Source organism: Cydia pomonella, chromosome 16 (assembly GCF_033807575.1).
Source record: "Cydia pomonella isolate Wapato2018A chromosome 16, ilCydPomo1, whole genome shotgun sequence".
NCBI classification, from domain to species: Eukaryota; Metazoa; Arthropoda; class Insecta; order Lepidoptera; family Tortricidae; genus Cydia; species Cydia pomonella.
This window is the reverse complement of record NC_084718.1, coordinates 7,909,855-7,934,534: the sequence shown is the minus strand read 5'-3', so window position 1 is coordinate 7,934,534 and position 24,680 is coordinate 7,909,855. Positions and strand designations below refer to the sequence as shown.

The 24,680-nt window shown below is 35.1% G+C and overlaps 1 protein-coding gene across 1 annotated transcript in view; it reads left to right on the top strand.

The window, feature by feature from the left end:
- LOC133526175 (estradiol 17-beta-dehydrogenase 11-like) overlaps window positions 1-24,680 on the top strand; it is a 65,108-nt gene that overhangs the window by 17,211 nt on the left and 23,217 nt on the right. The window contains exon 2 of the mRNA XM_061862666.1: window positions 8,657-9,077. Coding sequence (XP_061718650.1) covers window positions 8,771-9,077 — 307 coding nt within the window. The 5' untranslated portion in view covers window positions 8,657-8,770. The remainder of the gene's footprint in view (window positions 1-8,656; window positions 9,078-24,680) is intronic.

Genomic DNA, 24,680 nt, shown 5'->3' with positions numbered 1-24,680 from the left:
TGAACCTATAGAATTCTCTCTGTATTGCCTTGCCTAATCATATTCCAATCACGATGCAGGACGATAACGTATGCACTGGTCATGATGCATTGATGTTTTGGTATACATTTATTATTATGGATTATAGTAACAATACATATAGAATGAGTATATTTTAATTGACTACCTTTGAGATCGATGGCTTTTGAGATACTAGTTTCTACTAATTATAGGTTTATGAAAACTGATGGCGTGCTATTTTATGTATATCTAAAACGTTATACAAATACCTACTGAAACTAAAAGTCATGAGCTGATTAAATCAAGTCTAGATTTAATCAGCTCGTGACATGTAGACATTTCCTTTCGGTCACTTTAATGAAAAATGCGATGTCAACTGTGAAATCTTAAATGTTTCTATTCGAAATATAGTAAAAGTCAGAATATAATCATTATAATTAATTAATAGGCAGGTAATTGCCATAGGCAGAGTAAAGCTTAAATAATAATAATTATATTACACAATTCCCTCTGTCACAAATATTCGCAATAAGACTTCGCTTTGCATTTTCCATATTTAATATGAAATAGCGTGCACCATAGCTATGCAATATTAAAAGTTAATATTAAAAATTACCTAAACACTAAATAATACTGGACTTAATGAGTATATCTGACATCACTAAGACAACATTTTTACGGTAATACGTTTCAGGGGTAAAGTCATGAGCATAAAGTTTGTTGGTAATATTTTCCTGCGTGTATTTCAACGACGAGTAACGTAGTTAAACTTTTAAAATGTAGGTCGCTGGGTCATCCATCACTGGTGTAAGACATCCGAGAATTTATTGTCTTTAACATTTCATAAATTCATTACCTGTGTTTTACTCAACACACGTAAACACCCTATGGTGTTATAGATAAAGAATACGTAATAGACAAAAAATACATAAGTACCTACCCAATGACTTTTGCGAATTGTTAAACAATATTCCCCCAAGTCCCCAACCAAATAGCGATTTTTGATCAAAATTAAGTTTATTCCTTCAAACAAAAATATTTTTAGTTTCGCTTGAAATGGGTACCTACAATTTATTATTTGGCGATGGTGGTTGACAAGCTGACATATTTATTTAAATTGCATTCAAAATTATTGAATAACAATTTTGCGTCATTATCCTTGAACCTCATAGTAACAGTAAAATAACAACTAGGTAGGAAATAAACAATTATTATATTTGTGTTTTAAGTAGGTAGACGAGTATTACTGTGTCAATCTTTTTCCCCAATAGTTACATCTGTGCCATTTCCAATCAAAAGTTACTTATTTATTTTCCGTTGTTTCGGTTTTCACTGACACATTATTTAAAGATGTTTCATTTTATTGTCTGATACTTGGAAGTCTTGGAACATTCGAAATTCTTTTACAAAACGCGATGCAGTTCCCCATATTGTATCGGATGTCGTGCATTTATAATGACAATGCAATCCGATTCTGCAAGAGCCAGTTTACACTTTCGTATGGTGTCTTTACCGACAGCATTGACACCGCAATCAACTTGTGAATACGGACTCACGATAGTCAAATTTAAATCGTATTGTGTTGCTGTGGCAATATGTGATATTTATGCGTTTAGGTATATGTTATTGTTGTCACTGATGTTTCGTTATGCAACGGCAACGGCACGTACGATATCAGTGAGATATCGTGACGCAAATACCTAATTTTGGTGTGTTTTTATGGCAATGAGCGACATTTCTTATGCCAGTAAATGCAGTACTGTAGTAATATACAAATTAACGACCTTACTCAACTAAACGGTTCATTACGTTTTAAAGTATTACTTTAAACAGATTAATTATGAGAAGATTAAGACAGCTTAATCTTATTACTTTCATAAACAGGCATCTCTTACATTAAATTACAAAGTTTGGTATCAAAATTAAATACACACTAATTGATTAATATGTATCCTGGTAATCCTAAATGACTGTTTATTAGCATTTTGTTCAATCTTTCTTATACTTAGTTAAGTACATAAATACAAATTAAGTTCTACATAGCGAAGGTTTCATAGATATGCAATTTGTATGTGTCGTGGTTTGGCGACCATGAAAATCTTTCGCTTACCACTCGCTCGTTGTATAGTTTCGAACAAGGTTGTCGTTGTAATTGCTACATTTTCTTTACAATCTACTGGCTCTTGCTCAACTCGAGTACTTGACAGGAGAGGCGAATGGGCGCTTCTTCACCTTCGTGGAATACAACATTAATTACACTAATCTGATTCAAACGAGCCTTGTTATATCTTAACTTTAACACACTCACTAAACTATGCACTTTTAAAGTGATTAATGAGTCATTTTACTTACGGTTTTTTAAATAAGGTCTTGAAATTTAGACATTTATAATTAAAAAGAGCAAAGCAGTTTTTGCTGCGAGTGCTAATTTAAAGACCGAGTGAAGAATGAGTGCAGCAGTGATTATACGAAACCCACCGGATGGGGAAAAACAAACATATTTTTAATGTACCTATTTTAGAAAGAAAAGTACAATCAGCGATAAAATAAGCTTGTACCAAAAATATTTTTTTTGCAAAAAACTTAATTCCATGCTTTTTTTTACTCAAATTTACTCAAAGCATCCGATAAGTACTCGTATTTACTCATTTAGGTGGGTAAAAACGATTGCTAATAATCTAATTAAAAAATGAGATTTAAGAACTAAATTGTTTTTTTTTATTGAAGAGTTGTTACCTAACGTGTATTAACAATATTTACACAATGAAAGGCATATAGGATGCTTAATTTTTTAAAAAGAAGGTACTTAATCATCATTATACTTACACTAACATATTGGTTTCTACCCTTGCTTTGTGGAAGAGCGGGGTCTTCTGTCACAGGCATAGTTTTTGCTTAAAAGAAGATCCACACCTATATTGTAACAAACACCAGGAGCGGAAACCTAAGAAAAGGTGGATGGATTGTGTGAGAGATGACATGAAATAAACGCGAGTGAACAATGAGATGACGGGTGACAGAAAGATATGGAAGAAAAAGACATGCTGCGCCGACCCCAAATAAATGGGATAAGGGCAAGCGAATGATGATGATTGTAACAACACTTACAAAAACCAATGAAATATTTTTCATTTCATTTTCAATCATCAGTGAGAGGCAATTACGGGATAATGCGTAGATACAATTTTGTTTTAAATAAGAAGGTAATTTAGTGATTTTACTTTAAAAATATGGGACTCAAGTGCTATCGATGTTGTAGATAACTGCATGCCGCGCAAAAGTGCGTATTTATTTATGCTGCACTTATGCCCTATTCAGGGTTTTTTAAGAAAGCTCAAAAATGGCTCAACCGATCATGTTCAAAGTATTTTAATACTCTTCTACGGCTAATCTCCTGATATTTTTTATATTTTTTTAAACTTTGGTTCGAAAGTTACAGAGGGATTTGGCCTTTAGAAGCGGTTTTTTTTCAAAAGTACTTACCTATTCAATTAATCCAAAAACGTTGGTGGTTTCTGAAGTTTTTTTGTGACAATTAGTTACATATATGGAGTGTCCCCTTAAAATATATTTCTTACAATTTTGAGTACTTAATCCAGTAGGCTAGCGGCTTACAAAATACACGTATATTTCAACTCATATGCCCTTTCAGCACTCTAAATAGTTTATAGCCACCAATTTGGCTAGAAACGAGTAAATACGGGCATATTGAGGAAATACTGAGTATTTACTCACTACCCATCTCTACTTAGACATGATTACGACTTTTAGTGAATAAACAATAACAAAATTGTAAAAATATATAGACATTGAGAATCATCATACCTAAACTACGCCCGACTTTAACAAATTTATGTAGTTGTCATGTGATGTTACTGTTAAGTTTTTTTGAAAATAATAAATTGAAGTATTGAGACGATTGACATACCTAATACTTAGACATTTTGACACGTCATTCACGTCAATAGTTATTTGTTTTACAAGGGGGCCAAGTTGTTGTTTAATCGTGCTAATATTGATACCCGAGCAAGCGAAAGATTCGACGACGAGCGTAGCGAATGGTTCGAAAAATGGAATCTTGAGCGTTGCGAGAGTTTCAAGGCACGAGGGTTAAACAAACTTTGCCTCCGAGTGAAACACAATATTTTTAACCACACCAATGCGAGGAAAATACTAACTATGAAATACAAAAAAAAACCAAATCAAATCAAATCCAAATGAACTTAATTAAAAATTTATCATCCAAAATCATCATTTAACAGTCAATTCTACCAGCTAACATAAGGAAACGACTCAAAATTTGCATCTGATTACTTTCCCCCCATGTGGATAAAATACAACTTTCTCATTAGTTTTTGAACAATCAAGAAGGCCTTTACCAGTTGGTGTGGTGAAAAAACAATTACTGATTTGTGGAGTGGAGTATTTATTAATTATCATATAATTTAGGTTTTTCTGCGTGGTTTTTGCTGTCTGTTCTCATATCTCAAACATTGCAATGTCATATTAATAAGATGTATAAATACGGTTTAATGTGTGACCATTCCCAAAATTGTATTAAGACATTTATGTCAGTAAGTATAGGTAAGTACCTAATTATTCTTTATTGCTCCCGTAACAATACATTTTACATGAAAAATTACAAAGAAATATTCAATCAACCCAACCCAACCCAACCAATGCAACCCAACCCAACCCAACCAATGCAATCAACCCAACCCAACCCAAGCAATGGTCGTGCTGTGCAGAGCAATAAAAAATCGTAAAAAAAGGTGACTGTATGCACTAAACAAACACAGACGGAAGGTTGACGGTGTTTTTTAAATTTAAGTAGCGGGTTCAAATTTATTACTGTTGGCAAATGTTTATAAACGCACTTGAGATGGAATGCGATATTGACGACCTTCTTGACGAGTGTTGACGGACTCCGGATGCTCAGGAGCGGTCTCAAACGAAGCGGATTCTAAATTTTACTTTCAAACTTTTCTCAATTTTATACCACAGACGTATTAAGTTCGACGTTGGTGTTTTACAGGCAATCTAATAGTTGACATTCTTTTATTCACCTATTGTTAAGATTTAAGGTCATATGACAACTACTATTAAGGCATTATCAAATATTGGTAGGTACATTAACTTCATTTCATTATAAATTATTTTACAGTGGCCTTTATGGCCATTATATTAATTAAAGAGACCAAAAAACAAACCTTCAAAAAAAGAGCGTACTCCCATCTTAAAGGCCGGAAATGCACCTACAACCCCTCTGGTGTTGCAGATGTCCATGGGCGGCGGTAATCGCTTACCATCAGGTGATCCGTCTGCTCGTTTGCCTCCTCTATAATAAAAAAAAATAGTTAGATATTCGACTGGTGACGTATGTGAAATATTATGAAATACTCACTATTCGTTTAATAAGCTGAAATGTCTGTAAACGATATCACATTGCTTAAAAATGAACGAAGGGTGGGAAAAAAATACATATAAATATAGAAAATTATACTTTTCCCATCCTACTACAAATCAGGAATCACAATCACCACGCATACTTACACGCATTTTGGTCGGAATCACAGCCTATTACACACAGCTTAACGCCAGACAAAGACTAAATACCTGGTACCTACCTCCGCCGGACAAAGACACAACCGTTTCTACTTGAACTATTAGAACATTTTTTTAGGTACATTTATTACAAAAATAAAAAACAGGGATTAAAAAACGGATAAAGAAGCGTCCAGATTTTACTCGGTCGCTTTTAAAAAACTGCCAAGATGTCTTCGGACGGACTACAAGCTGGGATAAACCGGGGAAAAATAAATTGTAACGCCGCACATTTCACCCGGACGAAAATCAGAAAACAACCTGATTTATGCACCGCTTCCGTTGCCTCTCCAGTGTGTGGCCGCATCCCGCAGCAACTGTGACTGGTCGAGCTGCACCCGCCGCCGCCGCAGTGTTGCGACACGCTGCGTCCGAGCGCCCTGCGCATGCCCATACCGCCATTCCACTTTATTTACTACCATCCAAATATTTTTATGAGAATTAAGTAAACATTGTTATCGAATGACGGCCCGATTCGAAGAATGAGATACGATAACGATAAGTTCTGGTTTAGATAAGTTCTCATTTAGATATCGTTTGTATGTCGTATAATTGACAGAAGCAGCTCGATTCGGGCAACCAATGTCACTTTGACGTTAGAAATATTGTATATAGATCTTATTGGGATCACAGCGGAATCGAAATAAACGTTAATTTGGATATATCGTTTAGTTATGGATCTTTTAAAGATTTTTCCAAGATCTTAATCGTGTCTTTATTATTCTTCGAATCAGGCCCGGAGTGGCGATTAATTAAAGTTTATGAACCTGACAATTTTAAAAGTATATCTTTAATAAAGTTATTCTACAATGGCTGTTTTTACCACCTCAGTAACATCTAAATTTGCTCTATCTATTTTCAACGCAGAGATGAAGCTATTAAAATTAAAAAGTTTAAATTTTCACAGCAGGTTACGTTTATAATGAGTACAAGAAAGAAGAAGCGATATTCAAATATTAAAAATTCGACCCTTAAGCGGGTTAAGAGGGGGGTGAAAGTTTGTATCCCAACAAAAACATAAATGTGAAATGAGAGCCAAGTTCAATATTAATAATATGTGTCGTTGTTGACTTGCCGACAAAAGAATTGAGATCTATATGGGTGCCAAGTTTTGTGCTGTGTAGAAAATCCTGAAATTATTAAAGGATTTCACTTGGCTAGTTTTTACCACAGGTTTTTAGAAAAGTAACATAGACAAATATAATAGCCTATACGTAAAAACTATCCAAGACAAATCCTTTATAATTACAGGATTTTCTACACAGCACAGAACTTGGCACCCATATAGAACTCAATTCTTTTGTCGGCGAGTCAACAACGACACATATTCTTAATATTGAACTTGGCTCTCATTTCACATTTATGTTTTTGCTGGGATATCATTACTTTTTGTACAGAAATTACTATACTATTAATCATGAAAGTACTTTTGCCCAAGCTGAAAAGAAGACCCGCGCGCGGTCTATTGTCAATTTTTTTTAGTTTTCATTTTTTTTCCTTTGTATACGCCTAGTAGTCTACCTTAATGCCAAATACCAAGTATCTAGGTCATCTAGAAGCGGGTTAGATTTGATCTATAAGTCTTAATTTCTTATCAATATATGATTTTTTTTTCAATCGAATTTTCATTAATTTTCAGTTTTCAGATTTTTTTTTCAATGTCATCTGAAAGTGGGTTAGGTTTTCGATCCATAAGACTTAATAAATCTAATGATTATGTATGATTTTTGCCATCGAATTATCAAATCATTTTCAGTTTTCAGATTTTTTCTCCTATGTACACCTAATAGTCTACCTTGATGCCAAGTATCAAGTTTCTAGGTCATCTGGAAGTGGGTTAGGTTTTTGATCTATAAGTCAGTCAGTCACAAAAATGGCGGTATTTAAACGTTAATTTACCAATAACTGTTTGTTTTACGTTTATGAAATTTTGCATTTTAGACAAGCTAAGGAGCTTAAATAAATGTGCCAAGTTTCATGTGTGTAGGTTAAATAGGTTTCAAGTTGTGAAGGGGTCAAAAGTAGCTCGAAAGGGTTCGTGTAATATATTATTACACATGGTTGCGTCACCAGTTTCTTTTTTTGAACGTGTCTGAATACGCTACCGCGTATCTAGATCTACTACAAGTTGTATTTTTAGCTTTTTTATTTGTCTCTAAAGGTAGTAAAATAAGGGTTGAAAGTTCGCATCAACTACGAATTTTTTTGAGTGACGCACTCGAAACTTCGTAGAAAGCACAATCAGATTTTTTAAAATTTTAATTACCCATACGATTTGAATTTTCGATCTGGATTAGATATGGTAGTTGATGCGAATATCCAGAAACAAGAAGCTGAGAGCGGTTTATGATATCGTTTTTATTCAGGCGTAGGTAAAAAATTGATTGAGATTGTATAGAGCTTCATAAAAAAAATCATGACGTCATTAAATACACATTCGCAACTGCCACTTTACTCTTTCTTCCAACTCTGGATACGATAGGACTGGACAGGCGCCCCACTACACTACGTACTAGGCGGAATTTTCCGACGTCCGAGTCCGAACCTCAGCGAGCCAGGTTTTGCAATACGACTAGAACTATCTAGCTTGTAGATCTAGCTCACATGTCAGTCGGTTACTCTATTTACTAGAAAACAAACATCATTTAATTTATGTTATTCATGAATGACTGTGTATAGGTATTTTTTATTTATTTGTACCCATATGTTAAAACTAGGGCATAGGGCAGTTCTCTGTATGTAACATTATCTGTTGTAGCAGCTCATTTTAAACCAGATACATTTTAAGTAGCATGATAACAGGTACACACATTTGACTGAGTGATGGCTTGGTAAGATAATAGGTTCATTTTATACTTGTACCTAATCACATGTTTCATAAGTTTGTCAGTAGTTATATATTTTGTACTTAAGTATGCAGATTAAAAAGCGACAATTTAAATTTAAACCAATTTATCGTAAAAAAAACTTACAGTGGAACTTTAAAACAGTACTTAGACCTTGTTACTGATTATGATTAACCGACTAACATGACTTCTCTGTTTGATTTCAGATGACAGCGAAATTCAGTGAACTATGTGCCAGCCCAGCTAGCACCCAACGACATCCCACACAAGTGATGCACAGGGACTTCAGCTCCCTCTAGCGCACCAGTTCCCCCTTCAAGATGTCCGTGGAGACCCAGGAGTACATCAACGGCATGAGGGAGGGCCCATTGACCAGAGAGATCCCAGAATGCATGCGAAACAAATATACTATAGTGCAGACCGTTTTTGATATTATATGGTTCCTTCTCCTCGCCGCCGGACATATCATCCTAGGGATATACAGATACATTGTTGGATATCCAAAGAAGGACTTGAAGGGGGGAATAGCGGTGGTGACGGGCGGAGGCGGCGGCCTAGGCAGCCTCATAGCGCTTCGCCTTGCGAGATTGGGATGCAAAGTCGTGCTATGGGATATTAACAAACAAGGTGAGTAATTATTTTTATTGCATAAAACCACGTACGTGTTGATTGTAATCAGGAGGAGTTATTTGACGACATGCGTGATACATGCTCTTGCTTAATTCAGACGTTTATTTACATATATGATATTATCGTTACGGAGTCATACCTACATTTGCTAATAATTCTAGCGAGTCAAGTATTAATCGAACTTTGTATCACAATATCAAGTACGCGATGAAGAAAAGAAAAACAGACATTCATTGCTTCCATTCAGCATATACCGAGCCTACTTATCATTATCACTATCAAATTAACTATAGATTTATAGTTTCACGATTTCAGATAGGTTAATTGAATAGGAACGTTGTATTTTTATGAAAGTTCATGGTCATTGATTACAAAAGAAAATATGATTTTGCTATTGTGCTAAATGCCAAAATTATAATCAAGAACATTTAAAATATACTTTCAATCACAGAATGGAAACGTGCAACTTTATCTGAAAGATGTTATGCATAAGTAGTGACCCGTTATCACTTATCTTTAGTGATTGCCAGCATTGTTGCAGTTGCAAAACTGAGCGATCGCGGTTTCCCAACCCCGAGATATATGTAAAGTGCGTTCCATCCACAGTCCACATCCTATCACTGTGCAAATATCAACATTGACAGCGTAATGCGACGGTTGCAACACTTCATGTAGAATATGATATTGCTTCACGCGAACAAGACAAATGTTCGCAATTTATGATTACGATAAAACTAATGATCACCCCACAGAATATGATTGACGTTACCCACCCAATGACCAGTCAGCTTTAAAACTTTTTTAAAATTGTCAATAATTAAACCGCGATAGTCACGTTGGCATCAGATTGTTATTTAGCGTTCGAAACTGCTGTACTCAGCACGCTTCGTGTTGGTCAAATTGTAGTTAACCACTGATTGTTCCACTCCATCTACCCCACGCCGCACGACGCGACGGTTTGGTTGCTTTGCACCGGAAATCAGTAGCCCTGGTTAGTGCAGGATTCACTGCTTCGTATAGAAAGAACGTTGCAATACACTGGCAACTTTGAGTCCCAACACCTACTTATTATTTACTGCAATCAGCAAATAATAACTGTTAAAGTTGGTTTAACGTTATTCACGAACCTTATTCAACGAAGCGAATTTTTAATATCTCGCGTTTTCGTTTTTGTATAAAGCAGATGGACGTTGATTCGAAGGTAACACCTACGCATCCTTCTCCTATAATTACCGTTATTTAATCCTACGTAACGGATAAGCTCAACGATCATTATCCTGTACCGAATGAGTACATTTTAGAGAGCTATTTTTACATTTTTTTTGTAGATACCATGCGTTCGGTATTTCAGATGCTATCAGAGATAACAATACAAGTAGGTACTTAGATGTCTTAGATGGCATGCTATGGTAGAGCAATCAGTGCAAGGTATTTCTGTCATGTCAGAAGGTCATTGCAAAATTGCATTTTAATGTGGAGGATGCAATCTAGCGCGGCCTTAAGAAAATTATCGTACTTAGAGCAGAATAATGATGCATGATGATTAATTTTGTGCAGGTAATTCATAGAAAGCGCTTTATTACTGTCATCAACATGCAGCATCAATTACTTATTCCTATTGTATTCTATCGACTTTCTGATCATTTAGGCGGGTCATTTGAACCCAAGAAGAATAAACGAATACTGCCTTGACATTTAGGTACGGCTTTGTGCGATGCACGCTATCTACTCGTTTCAGAGTGCGGTCAACCAACGTTTGTTACGTTTTTACGTCGGAGAAACTGGTTTTAAGTTTCGAGCAGGTTTTCGGGTGCGATTACGAAAAATCCAGAGTCAATGTCGCGTCGGGGCCGCACGGGCATGCGTGTCGGCGTGCCGATTAGTGTCCTAGCATGCTCGTTAAATGTTTGCTACCTAGCTTGGCTGTCGCAACCTACTGTTTGCCCTACCACTCTGTCCTAAGGCCGGAGATGCTTTTGCAACAGCTGATCGGTGTTTACTCGTTTAAACTGCTTGAATAAACTCCACGCGGTCTAATCAAAACAATAAATATTTAAGAGAAGTATATCCACAATACTCAAAGTGTTTTTCAATTTGATATCCTAACGGACAGTATCTAATCGTATCAATATAACTTTGTCGACTTTTGTAATGGGGTTTGTTTGCGTCAAATCCGATAGGTAGTTCTGATTTTTTGCAGACTTGTTTATGATCTTGGCTCAATGAATAATCCAAGTTTGTGACCTCGAGCGCGGAACGCAACTTTGACAAAAAAAGGAAAAAGTTATTGCAGTAAATTTAAAAAATGTTCTGAGAAGGTGCGATCAAAAAGTAGTCCTTTAGGGTTATAATCGCCCAAATCTAGGAAAACACGAAATTTTCGCGGTTTATTCGATTTTTGACAAAGTTGCGTTCGGCGCTTGAGGTCACAAACTTGGATTATTCATTGAGCCAAGATCATAAATAACCCTGCAAAAAATTTAAACTACCGGTTTTAACGCAAACGATAATGTATTAACATTTATTAAGTAAAATATTTAGAAGTTCATTCCATAGAAAATTGAATCCAAAATACCTGGGTACCACAAATTGGCCTGGGCATAGGTCGTCTTATTAAACCTACACAGCGTGCACGTTCCTAATTTTATATTATTTGTTAATCGAATTAGACTCTCGTTACAGAATTCTGTATTCAGTCTCAAACCATGCTCGGCGAAGCGTTTAACTTTAAAGTACGACCTTCAATGCAAAACTTTACAACGAAACAGGCAATTAGAATTAGTTTCGTTTGAAATCCTGTGTAACACCTACTTTGATATTGAATCTATATTTATTTACTTACTGAAAAAATGTACAACAAGTTAATGACATTTAATTAGACTTATATTCCAGGTTGAATATGTCATCTTTCAGTTACCGTAATAAAATATAACATTAAGTAGAGCAAATGATAATTTATTAGGCAGCATACCCGGCTTGAACGAAAGAATTTGGTGATTACTAGGTTCTAGATTCCTATTGATTATTTATGGATCTTACGTAAATACTGATGTTAATTTGAAGTAATTTAAAAACTTATGTATAGCAGAGGAGACCACCTAATTGAAATAATATTTTGTCTAATATATAATTTTACTCGACATTCGGTTATTATGTGCAATACAGTCAATATTGCATAGACAAACAACAACCAAGTAAATACTTACGTTAATAATTGTTAGCATAGATAATTGTTGGGTATATACGGTGCTTTGAACTAATTTATAGTGTCTTTTATTTACACGAATCATTAGTATGTATCTTATGATGAGCAGTTGATGTCTCTTTGTATTTACGTTCTTCATAAGTATTGTTGACGAAATAATTATTTGCCCCTTCTGGAACAGCGTCATTAAGCTTCAACTACACTTTAGGTACATAATGTGAACATGTACAAAGGGGTTAGGTTACTAGGTTACTAGGTGTACTAGGCAGAATAAGAGATTGGCCAACCAATGGTTTAAAGAATAACTTTGCAAGAACAAAAAAGCACCACGTAACTGCATAGCTCTCATTGTGAGATATCCCAAATAATAAGTAGGTATTGATATTTCATGATTATGATAGCCTTCAGATTTTTTATCGTGGTTTATTCTAAAGCGCTGATTTCATTCTAATATCAGGCAATAAAGGCTAAAGCACGCGTAAAGTGAGAGTCGGTTATGCAATGTCTCAAGTGCAAGGTCGGTGTAACAAACCCGATTGCGTTCTCCGTGTCGGACATTGCAAGCGTACTCCTTGTCGGCCGGAACAGTCGAGTCGTGATGCTTTACTTCTAATATCAGGCAATAAAGCGCAAAGTGAGAGTCTGTTATGCAACGTCTCAAGTGCAAGGTCGGTGCAGCAAACCGGATTGTGTCCTCGGGCGATGGACGAAACAACCTTACCCCTGCCGACCGGAACAATCATAATCATAATTATTCATAGGTTAGGTACCTAGATTTCTATAGTTACGCAACATGCTATTACACAATACGTATAATTTCATGCCGGCCAGGATCGTTATTCCCTGTACTTACGTAGGCAGTAGGTACTTCCCTACTTATTGTAAATGATTAATTGTTTTACTATGTATTTAATTAAAGAAGTGATAATATATTTATTAAACACATTTTAGTATAATTTAACATTTGCATTTTAATATATTATAGTAGGTATTACTATAATACGGTTATATTAAAATGCAAATGTTAAATTATACTAAAATGTGTTTAATAAATATCACTTCTTTACTAGTTTTTACGAGTAATCTATCTCATGCACAGTTCTTTTTGTAGCTACTGGTACAAACAGATTTTAACAGTAGGTAAGTAAACAAGTGTATCATTAAGAATGATTGAATTTATAAAAAAATAGAGTTTTTGTTCAACGTATATATATATACATACATAAATACATATAATCATTATTTCGTCATCTTCATAGATCATTATTTATAAATAGCGTTTGTTTTAACTATTCTTACTTTTATTTATGACAAGCTTATAAAATAAAATAAATAAATATATCTTTATTTCAGACCCAGAAGTCCATATATATTATGGTTAGTAAAATTAACTTAAAACCTATATTATTCATAAAGGTTATGCTATGCCAATCAGACCTACTTGACATATGTCAAAGTAGATCTGACCTGCTCCATCCAATGCCACATTATGGGACAGTTAAATCTGTCCGCAATCACCTTCAGAATGCTGTTTCGACTTTTCCTTCCGCGACCCATTAGCGACGTGATTTTTTTTACGCATTATCGCGCTTGGGCGAACATTCCTGATGCACTGCACCATTTTGGAAGTCTCAACAGCATTCTGAAAGCGTTGTTGTATTGAATGCGAAGGGCGTTGTAGGCTCGTTTCGTATACCGAACCCAAAGACCGCTAGAGTAAAAAGACTGGCTATATGCTTTGAATAGCGTTATTTTTACTTCCACGGAGCATCTAACGAATCTTCGAGCTAGCATATTACTCCTAACCGACAACGCCCTTCGCTCCCTCTCGATATCACTATCATCACACAGATCATTAGTTATAATGTGGCCCAAGTATTTGAAGCGATCCACTACTCTAAGTACAACCCCGCCAAGCGACACTGGAGGTATAAAATATGGTTTTATTTTACCCGCCTTAAAGACCATCACTTCACTCTTGGCGGCGTTGTATACGAGTCCATGTGCGGCTGCATACTTCTCACACTTGGCCACTAACTGTCTAAGGGCCCCGATAGACGGACTTAGCAGCACCATGTCGTCTGCGTAGCTTATATTGTTAATACAAGTGTTTTCAATATAGCATCCCGCATGCATGCTGCTAAGTTCGCCTATCAAGTCGTTCATATACAAGTTGAACAGTTTCGGAGACGTAAGGCCCCCCTGTCTTACACCACATTCAAGCCTGTACTCAGAAGATAGTGACTTGGCCCACCTGACCTGGTTTGTTTGATTTTGGTACCAAAACTTTAGCATATCTGTACAGGCATTCGGTATACCTGCCTCCTCCATTTTCTTCCAAAGCATATTATAATTAACCCTGTCAAACGCTTTGGAGAGGTCGAGGAAGCAGGCATAGATTGGCACTTTCTGTAGATAACCCAGTTCTGAACCCAAACTGGGTGTCATAGATACTTAGGTACTTATCTAATGTAGAGTTCAGCTTGTTAAAAATTAATCAAACTAATAAAGTCAAAATATTAGTATAAGTATTAAGTATTTTCATCATTAATCCAGTAATATCCCAACAATAGTAGTGGGGCGACACTCCTCCTTTCGACTTGTCTCGGCTCCGTTTGGCTCAGCATTGCTCCGAGCAATTATTAGGGCAGGCACAACTTGACGTCCCTAGACGTGCACGACTACAGATAAATAAATAAATAAATATTATAGGTCATTATTACACAAACTAAAAATTATTAGATAAGATATATTAATGATTTGAATTATGACAAACCTAAATGGCCGAAATTTATAGTGCCATACATTAGAAACGGACAGCATAATTTGTCCCTGTATCGTTGTCTAACTTCGGTTTTGTAGTAAGGTCATTTCTGTACGGTAGTAATTCCTCAAAAACCCAACCCAGGTATACCCAAGAATCACGTTATCTAGTTAAACCTTATCATCGATTGTATTGACTTCTGGATGTATGAGTTGGATGACGATCGCGCTGATCATTCGAAACAGTAAATACTTTCTGACGCCGCTTGATAGGACGCTTCATCTCTTATCAATCTTATCATCACTTGAAATCGTAGGATATTATTTTAATATTATAGGGTGGCCTACCAATAAAATGTGTTCAAGTGACTGGATGTTTTGCGAAATAGTTCAAACAAACGTTTAGAGTTAGGATGCCTTGACGACACCATGCAGCGACCACATACTCGCACCATATGTCGAGGACGTTTGCGCAACATTAATTATTATATACGCGTTAAATAAAGCGGGGATTTAAACTTATGGAATACTTCACGTAAGCATTTTAGGTACTTACCTACTTTTAGCTTGAACTGCCATATGTACTTAAATGGATTTCTGTTAAACTTACTTCAGATCCGTGCTGAACGAATACGAAGATAGTTATTACCTTCTGTTAGTTATTATTTATACGATATCCGTTAAATGAACTTGAAATAAACATTTACGGTTAGATACGATATAACCTCGATTTAGAAAGCCCTCAACTATGTACATGTATTCACATATTAATTTTAAATCTGCTACTACTATTGATTTTAGTAAAGCAACATATTTTCATGAACAAAAATAAAAAACAATTTACTCTTCCTGGACTATAATGGTCAGGAAGTTTCACGATAGGTTGGTACCTACGTACGTACCTGTACCTACCAAAAAATTACACTTAAGAAGAATATGTATTTTCCACCAAAACATGTAAGTAAGGAACATGAGCATTTACAAAATCTTCCAGTTCTGCTTTATATTACCTACTCGTATATCTTATATCAAAATAAAATATATACAAGCTTTTGTAAAGATAACTTTTGTGCTAAGTTTATATTGATGGGACAGAAATATTTCCGCTAATTGCTAAACAGTTTTCTCAGGTAGGTCCCACTTAACGAAAGTTTGACTGTAAACTTGACAGTTTTCTCTTTGTTAAGTCCGCTTAGTTGCCGTATGTTTGTATGGTTATACGACACACAAATTCACGTTTCTCGCCGACGGGCTGTCTCCAAAACACATATTGAGTAGTCATCTTTGTTTGCTGTATCGGAAACATGAGCAAGGTTGACGTTGACGTGCCATTGCTGAGATTTCATCTTGTAAAGGAAGTGAATGTCCGCCGTTTTCGTTTTCAGTGTCCTTATTTGGTCAACGCTCCGTAAAAGGATAATGTTTGTGTTGTGATCTTTGTGTCAGAAGTAATTAGTTTTTACGACGAGCACAACATTAAGAACATAGGATGCCTAATCAAGTAAAGGATTGCTTAATCAAAGCCTTATTTTGTACTCACAGTGACGTATGGGTACATCATATGTTTAAGCTATAAAGTTCCAATTCGAAACCGCAGCATGAAATTTCCTAAATCCGCAACAAAATCGTACAAATGGAGGCACTGGTAGCTTTTCTTGCTCTGGAGATTAAGCAACTTATGAGCTTATATTACCTGCAAAATTGCAAACCGAACCATCTAAAGAAGCATTTGAATTGAACATCAATTGAGATCCTATTTATTGGAAAATCCATTATAAGTATACTCTGTAAGTGAATAGGTATATGGAAATGACATATTTAATTATTATCTTATTCTTCTTCCTCGCGTTGTCCCGGCATTTTGCCACGGCTCATGGGAACCTGGGGTCCGCTTGACAACTAATGCCAAGATTTGGCATAGGCACTAGTTTTGTACAGAAGCGACTGCCACTTGACCTTCCAACCCAGAGGGTAAACTAGGCTTTGTTGGGATTAGTCAGGTTTCCTCACGATGTTTTCCTTCACTGAAAAGCGACTGGTAAATATCAAATGATATTTCGTACATAAGTCCCGAAAAACTCATTGGTACGAGCCGGGGTTTGAACCCGCGACTTCCGGATTGCAAGTCGCACGCTCTTACCGCTAGGCCACCAGCGCTTTCGCATTTAATTATTATGAATTGATTTTAATAAATTAACTTTTTGCAGTCACGGACCACTTTCACAATTTAAACAACTCCACGGACCCCTATCAAAAAATATTTTAGGGAAAGAATAAAAAGCCTTATTTATATGTAAAAAAAAACTTTTATTGGTAGTTTCATTGCACTTACTGCTAAGTTAATGAGAAGGATGCTGCTGTTTAGCCTCAATGAGAACGTTAAATTGTGGGATACTCTTTGGCAAGGCAAGGCGCATGTCATTTGCGACGTCCAATCGATTGCGACTTTTTGTTTTTATTGACACCAGAGTCGAGAACCCTGCCTCGCAAAGATACATAGTAGCAAAAGGTATCAGACCGGACATAGCTCGCTTGACAAGAAGAGGGTAAGCTTCACTCAAACAACACCAAAACTCGCCAAGATCTTTGGTTTGAAATTCAGCTTTCAAAACTTCTCTAGATCTCATGTCAATTAAGTCATATTTAACGCATTCACCGCCACCGACGCATATATGCGTTCACCGTCATACAAGTTTGTTCCTAGGCCATGCCCCCTGGCAGTGAATGCGTTAATATGATATTCATAAATTAAATTAAGTTGACGATTATTACGATATACCTAGATATAAAAAGACATATTGAAAATTTTCCATAATTTGATATTATTTGAGATTGTGATAATTTTATTAAGTTATTGATTTTTGACATTGTGTCATAAAAAAAAAAAAAAATTATAGGACATTATTACACAAATTGACTAAGTCCCACAGTATTAAGCTCAATAAGGCTTGTGTTGAGGGTACTCAGACAACGATATATATAATATATAAATATTTATAAATACTTAAATACATAGAAAACAGCTATGACTCAGGAACAAATATCCATGCTCATCACACGAATAAATGCCCTTACCAGGATTTGAACCCGGGACCATCGGCTTCGTAGGCAGGGTCACTACCCACTAGGCCAAACTAGTCGTCAACGTCATAATATCAATCATAATTTAATCATTTGAAGATCAGTTTGGCTTAGTGGGTAGTGACCCTGCCTACGAAGCCGATGGTCCCGGGTTCAAATCCTGGTAAGGGCATTTATTCGTCTGATGAGCATGGATATTTGTTCCTGAGTCATGGGTGTTTCCTATGTATTTAAGTATTTATATAAAAATTTATATATTATATATATCGTTTTCTAAGTACCCTCAACACAAGCCTTATTGAGCGTAAGTCCCACATTGGGAATTAGTCAATTTGTGCTATAATGTCCGATAATATATATATATATATTATTTATAATATCAATCATAATATAAATTCATATAGATCATTTTAATATAATTTATATTGTAATTTAATATTATGAAATAAATAAATCTAAATCTATTACATTTCATGGGGTTCGTTTTAGAAAGTTTATGAAATGTTAATTGTCTATTAAATTCTTTGTCTTGTAATTGCAGAGAAATGGGAGAAAGCCCATAAATCTGCGAAACTTTTAGCAGCTCGAACACCCACAATAAAATCCAAATAGCCGTTAGATAAACCTGATCATTCATTTTGCATGACGATTTTGAATGGAATGTGTGAAAAAACAAATGTGAAATAGTAGCTTTCTCTTATACTACTTACTTAAATTGTGAGAGGTATATTTTGAATTCAAAAAAAAAAGTAAAGCAGGACATTGATGAATACATTAAATGTGTTTTTTTAGTTTAAGCTTTGTTTTTTCGTTAGCTGTAAATTATGACTCGTTTTACCATTATGAATTTTATTTTAAATAAATAAATCCTTAGTGTTAACTTTATGTTCAATGCATATACTCGTACACAAATAATAAAATTTAAATTACTGAAATATAAATTAACCACACTACTACTACACACACTACAACACACTAAACACTATACTATAAACAGACTAAAGTTAAACCTAAAAAAATTATAGCAAAATAAAAAATTGATTAATATTCATGATGAATTTTTTAATGGTTTTTCGAATAACAGGGTATTTATTTAGTCACCTGCATTAATTTACGGGGTGAATATATATGTAGATTATACTCAGCAACTTTTACTATGGGACCAACCTCAGATCATAGAAAGTTTATATCTATGGGACCAACTATGAAATTGCGAAAAAAAATTAGTCGTTTCATACGTTTTGGCTGTCTGACCTTGACATTTTGTATGGGAGAGTTTTTTTTTTGCGATTTCGGGGTTGGTACCTTAGGAAAAGTTGCTCAGTATGACCTATATAATAGTATACAATAATAATGTTTATAATAGTATTAACCCCGTAAATTATTGCAGGTGACTAAATAAACATCCTGTATAATAGCTACTTATATTTTTTCAAATAGACTATGAATGTCGTTACAATGTTTATTTACAGTTATAGATAATTACCAGTAACCTAGTAGGTATCTAATAAAAATGCCACTATCTATGGTGTCCGAAAACATAGCAATGCAAATGTGTGTGAAATAATAATTTGCAAATAGATAATAGATACAAAACATACAGCCTGTCAGTTATAGATCATGCAATTACTGGTAAGTATTTATTGGAATGCGTTACAAATACTGACGCAAAACTGGAGCAAGTTTAGTAACATCCGAATACAAACCAAAGTAGAATGAGACAAATTACTGGCCCCTGCGACAGAAGCATAGAAAATTTAACAAAGCCTACAATGACCGGTAATACGACCTCCTTACTGACAGAAGGTTTATTGTACCTACGTCGATTTCAGAGAAGCGTTTAGTTTTGCATCTTATTACTATGTTGTAATACGACACGTATTTTGGACATCGTCTGTAACTACGCGTTTTAATCGAGGTCGTTTTTGTTATTAGGGTTCCGTAGCCAAATGGCATAAAACGGAACCCTTATAGTTTCGCCATGTCCGTCTGTCTGTCTGTCTGTCTGTCTGTCTGTCTGTCTGTCTGTCTGTCTGTCTGTCTGTCCGAGGCTTTGCTCCGTGGTCGTTAGTGCTAGAAAGCTGAAATTTGGCATGGATATATAAATCAATAAAGCCGACAAAGTCGTACAATAAAATCTAAAAATTTAACTTTTTTTAGGGTACCTCCCCTACACGTAAAGTGGGGGTGAATTTTTTTTTTTGCTTCAACCCTAGAGTGTGGGGTATCGTTGGAAAGGTCTTTCAAAACTAATAGGGGTTTTCAAGAAACATTTTTTGATAAAGTGAATATATTCGGAGATAATCGCTCCGAAAGAAAAAAAAAATGTGTCCCCCCCCCTCTAACTTTTGAACCATAGGTCCAAAAAATTTGAAAAAAATCGTGGAAGTAGAGCTTAAGAAAGACATTAAATGAAAACTATAGCGGACATGATCAGTTAAGCTGTTTTTGAGGTATCGCAAAAAGTTTTCCCTTCATAGTAAAAAGACTTACTTTAATTAGGTACTGATTATGCAAATTTGCCTATTTGTTTAACTCGGTTGAAAGGTACCATTTACTACACTTTAAGCTCCAGTTTAGCTTATTGTGACGGAAGAGTAACTACGGAACCCTACACTGAGCGTGGCCCGACATGCTCTTGGCCGGTTATTGGTATTCGCTTCGTATTTTTTGTATTTGCTATACACACAGCTGCAAAAGTAAAAGTGCTTACCTACTTAATGAATGGAATTCATTCATAATTTACATCTCGCTGCACACCTTTATTTGCAGCTCGATGTGCATTTTTATTTCATACATTTACAGTTATGAAAAAAAAACAAGTAAGACAAGAATATTACCGTAAAGTAGACCCATATTATCACACACAATACAAGCCTTAATGAGCTTACTTTGGGACTAGGTCGATCTGTATAAAATTGTAACTATAATATTTTATTTATTTATTTATAAGGGCTTTAATCACGCCATATGGTGCTACATATATAACTATTTATATTTATGTATAATAGGTACTTAACGTAGGTAATACATGACTGAGCTACGCTACAAATAGACAGACGGACATAAAGCCATACTAACAATTATATGGATAAAATAATAATAACTGGTTGACTGGTAGAGAATGCCTTACGGCATTAAGTTCGCCTATTGTACAGTGTGTTTTCTTATGCGCAATAAAGATTAAATAAATAAATAATAAAGAAAGATTCATTTTTCGTATGTAAAAAACTACCCATAAATAATGAACTGTTAACAGCATGCAGTGTAGCTGTAGCAGTGTTGGCCGAAAGTTAATTAGAATTGACCATTAACCATTACAAATTGAACCGTAAACCGTAACGGACGGTTACAGTTTACGGTTCAATTTGTAATGGTTAAATGTCAATTCTAATTAACGTTCGGCCAACACTGCAGTGTACTGTAGACTTCAATAGCAGCAGTAGTCACTGAGACAAAGGAAAAGAGAATTTTTAAATTGAATAAAACAGAAGTGTCAGATCCTTAATACATAATGCATATAAAAATTGTTTATTCCTTATAAGCGTTACTTTACATAATACAGGCTTCGTACCTCTTTTTAAGTAACAAATACTTGTATTAAGAGTCACCGCTCTTTCTTAGTTGTATCTTCCTTACTCTTCCTTAGTAAATGAACAACAATAAATTATTACAAAATTTGAATAAAATTAAAATAAATAATATTAACATTTCAGTTAATAGCAAAAGTAATTATTTTAAATTTAAACTTAAAGAGAGAATAAATTGATGTGTGTTTGTGTATGTGTGTGTTTATATATCAAAAACATTTTGGATTAAGTTCTCAATATCAAGGTAACTTTTTGATTTTAGCTATTTTGTTATTGTGCTTTTACTTTCGTACTGTGATAATGGATAATTTAAAATAAAAACAAAGTCCTAGCCATTGCCTTTTCATTATTTATAATATGTCGTATAAAAGAAATAAAAAAGCCTTTTGTTTCTTGCAAGTAGTTACAGTGTCAACATGATTCGAAAAATTGGAAGGAATAATCTCGTAATTATGATAAGTAGTCAAAAATTTCATTATATTTACAAAAAAATAAAATTGAATTTTTAAATAACTCTAAGAATATTCCTACGCTACGAAGCAAGAACCCTTTCTCGGGTAAAGGCCTCCTCCAGAGAGAGCCAGTTCGATCGGTCTTGTGCTGTTAGAGTCCACTTTGGGCCAGCAATTTTTGCAATGTCATCGGACCATCGCATGTACGGTCTTCCATCTTTGCGTTTGCCTCTTGGTCCGGGCCACATAGTTATCTGGTTAGTCCATCTTTTGTCTGCCATTCTTGCGACGTGGCCTGCCCACTTCCATTTCAACTTTTTTGCATAATCACATTTGTTTTTTTCCTAAGTGTATGTCTAATTTTTTGTATCTTCTTTATATTTGTAACACTGCGTTCCATGCTTCTCTGACACGTTTTTATTTTGTTCTTTACATTATTCGAGAATTTCCAAGTTTGTGCGCCATATGTGAGTAATGGAAGCAGACAATAGGAAGAATATGTCGTATAATATACAGTGATCGGAACTATGGGAGTAAAACTTTAACAAAACTTGTTAAGCGGACATAAAATAGTGCATACAGCCCTAAAAATATTCATGTCCATAGGGATAGGAATAGTATAGTACTTAAAGCCATAAAAATATTTACATTCATAGATATTCGAATATTTTTAAGGCTATAAGCACTCTTTTTACGTCCGCTTGATAAGTTTTGTTAAAGTTTTACTCCCACAGTTCCGATCACTGATAATATACAATAACTGGTGTTATTGTATACGAGTGTTTGGATAAAATACTAATTACTCGCACCTATACAGAATTTGTTAAATAAAATAATAGATATTTATACAATAAGAGAGTAATTATACGCCTAGAACTTCTGTTGAAAGTACGAGTAATAGAGGGTAATAATGGCTGAGTTTCATTGGTCGATAACTCGGTCGATGTAAAGCGTGCAGGGACTCCCCGCAAGCGGTATAACGACTAGTGAAACTCATAAGTCGGTAGTGCGGTCGATATACAGCATGCGGGTGACTCCTCGGAGGCGGTAAGGTGGTATAACGCCTAGTGAAACTCATTATGGCATGCTTTATGGAAATCTCCCGCACCCTGCATACGGGCCCTATCGACTAATTAAACTGAGCCAAAAAATATAAAAGTTAACAAAAGAGGTAAAGGAAATGAAATCCAGGCATTTTGAATTTGGATTAATTCGACCCACCATTGTGAAATTTAAAACTGATTGAGTAAAATAGACGTTTCCTGGCTAGGCATGCATTTTACTTATTTTTCATCATGCTTGCTCGAAAAAGATCTTATTTCATGCAGGTGTAGTGAAGGACAAAGGCCTATATTGTTCCCGCGGGAGTTATGGATTGTATTTTTTTTTATTATATCACTAATTCATACAAACCAAGTAGCGTAAATGCGTTTTACTTTCAAAATACTGATGTTTATAATTTAATATTGTTGTTTTTGTTTAAAAATATTTAATTAGATTATTTTAATAGCCTTTTAAATATTTTTACATTATTTTCGATCGTGGCTGAATGCCGAATAGGTCTGTGCCTTCGATGCCTAACCTGTCAAGAAATAACAATATTGTGGACGAATGTTCGAAAAGTCACCTTATTTAAGAATTATTTCGCCTAAAATTTAGTTTTTTCCAAGTCCCTCTCCCACCCTCTTTTCCAAGATCTCACTTACCATCGTTGCACAATGTAATATTCGTTAGCGTTTCGTTGTTGTAGCGCAAGCGACCTTACCTAGGCACCCTGGGTGCGTAGACAAGATGCCAATCCCTCACACTCCGTAGCGTAGCGTAGTTATCTCTCTCTATCACTCTTCCATATTAGTGTGACAGAGACAGTTGCGTTTCGTTTGCTACGGTTAATGATTGTCATCTTATCTACTCACCCTGAACAGCTAACGACCTGCATAATTTAAAAAGTTTATACATTATCTCGCTAATACCTACATACATACATAATTATATAGTACTATTTTGTAATTTATAGTTTAATATCTCTGCCGCTGGCCCCATACATATTTGTTTATTAAAATTTTATTGCACAGTAAAAAACTTAATGGCAGAAGGCATTCTCTATCAGTTAATCCTCGGGCCAAACATATTTAAGTAAGTAGTATATTTCTTTGTAATATGTGCTACGGAATGGAACCCTCTGAGCAAGGCCCGTCGTGCTGGTATCAATGCTATCCAGATTTTACCGACATATGTATTTTACTATCTACCTTTATAGCCTTTATAATTCTAGTGCCAAACAGGTTACAAAAACCTTCAATTAAACCAAATAAATGGAACAAGTCTTTGTTTTTGCCAGCGTCAAGGAGATATTTTTGTCTGGCTGTTTACATGCCGTATACTTACTCTGTTTTATATTTTTTCCACGCAATCATTTTAGTAATTCTAGGAAGGTTTTTTTTTTCAATCCGATTAGTGTAATAATAATCAATAGATTTAGATAGCGACTAGATAACATGGCAAGTTT